The sequence below is a fragment of the Sesamum indicum genome, linkage group LG10 (assembly GCF_000512975.1).
Source record: "Sesamum indicum cultivar Zhongzhi No. 13 linkage group LG10, S_indicum_v1.0, whole genome shotgun sequence".
Taxonomy (NCBI): Eukaryota; Viridiplantae; Streptophyta; class Magnoliopsida; order Lamiales; family Pedaliaceae; genus Sesamum; species Sesamum indicum.
Window position 1 is genome coordinate 6,811,035 of NC_026154.1, and position 1,803 is coordinate 6,812,837.

Sequence of the window (1,803 nt, forward strand, 5' to 3'; positions counted from 1 at the left end):
TAATAAGGTTTATGTAATAAAGTGATGATTTTCTCAACATGATTATGCTAACATTTGACTACTTAAGCATTAAAGTGCATAACATTAATGAAAAATGGTTTCTTGTAAGTCAACTTGAAGGGCCATAATTAAAAAGCAAAAAGGATTACTTTAATTTTAATGTTAAACGTTACGAGTTGAAACCAATGTCCAAAAGTTAAAAAGTAAAAATAAAATCACTAAATTTCACAAGAAAAAATGTGTATATAAATGGGCATAGATGCTTGAGAATTGTGGTATTATTACAATTATCATTTTCATTTGATTTTCCGAAATGCTCTAAACATCATGAAAGATTTAGTAGTTCACCACTCTTTTGAAGCTTCACCTATTTCAACAGCTTTTTTGCCAAACATGGCACATAGGATGCATGTGTTGCTTGTTGAGCATGATAGTGAAGATCATGATAAAGCAATAAGCATGTTGCAATACTTCTCTTACAAAGGTACATCAAACTCATATTTGTCTCCCTTCAAGTACACAAGGAAGATGAAGTCAGTATTTGAAAAAAATCGTATTTTTGGTCCCATATGTTCAGATTTTTTTTTTTTTTAATTTAGTCTCATTTGTTACGATTTTCCCATATTACATCCCACAATTTGAAAATTTTCTCAGTTTTAATCCTCATATGCATTTTTTAGCCCGATAATGAACAGAACAATTAGCATTTTCTGTACATTTTCTTATTTTTGGGCGAAAATGAACGTGGAGACTAACATTGAGAAGATTTTTAACTTACTGGATGCAAAGTAAGAAAATTGTAATAGATTGGACTAAAAATGAAACCGACTCAAATATATGGAACCAAAAATACGATTTTCCGTCAGTGTTTTCTTTCATGATCGTCAAATTTTTCGCTTAGATTAAGTTTACATGATGCTTAAACAATTCAAAACACATTGTTAAAGAATCAAAGTGCATTTGTACATATAGGTCTTGAGTTATTATATTTTCATCAATGTCTTTGTTTCCACAATCATATTTTGAATTTAAATATATATTTTGCGCCAGTTTTAATTTTATGATATCTTATCTTTCAAATTATCTTCAGAATTTTTTATATAAATGGAAAATAGTAAATACAATTTGCGAGTACTTTTATTTAAATGAACAAGAGTACCTACATCGATGATTATTTGCTCGATTGTTGCATGTTATCCTATATTGTTATCGATTTGTATTTTTTCACTAAAAAAAACATGATTTTTCGCTACAGTCATAATTAAACCTTAGTAAATATTCTGACCAAAATGTCCATTTTCTTTGTTCTTACACCAGTTAATGATTTTTTGTTTTCCTTGCAGTTACAGCAGTCAAGCTTGCATCAACAGCTGTGTCAATTTTATCAAAAGGAAAGGCTAAATTTGATCTTGTGATGGCAAATATAAACTCACCTGATTTATATGGGTTCCAGCTTTTACAAGATGCTACTAAAATGGATCTGCTTGTGATTTGTAAGTGGTTCTTCACATTGTTTTTTTTTTAGAAATGTTGATTTATTTCTTGTTAGCAAAATGTCTTAGAATTTTATGAAGTTGATGCTTTACATTTAGTGTAAATTACAACGTGTTATCTTGAAATTTGGCGTAAATAAGAATACCCTCTTGTCGTTAGAAAAATTCATAATACTCCCATGATATTTGATAAAATTATGTAATCCTTTCACGGGGCTAACATTATCAACTTTGCCCTCGCTGAAAATAAAATTCATAATACTCCCATAATGTTTTTTTCTTTTTCTAAAAATAGAATTGAAAATTTGAA

At 28.8% G+C, this 1,803-nt stretch overlaps 1 protein-coding gene across 1 annotated transcript in view; it reads left to right on the plus strand.

Annotated features, from left to right (window-relative positions):
* LOC105172166 (two-component response regulator ORR26-like) overlaps window positions 296-1,803 on the plus strand; it is a 4,216-nt gene continuing 2,708 nt past the window's right edge. The window contains exons 1-2 of the mRNA XM_011093522.1: window positions 296-484; window positions 1,344-1,493. Coding sequence (XP_011091824.1) covers window positions 328-484; window positions 1,344-1,493 — 307 coding nt within the window. The 5' untranslated portion in view covers window positions 296-327. The remainder of the gene's footprint in view (window positions 485-1,343; window positions 1,494-1,803) is intronic.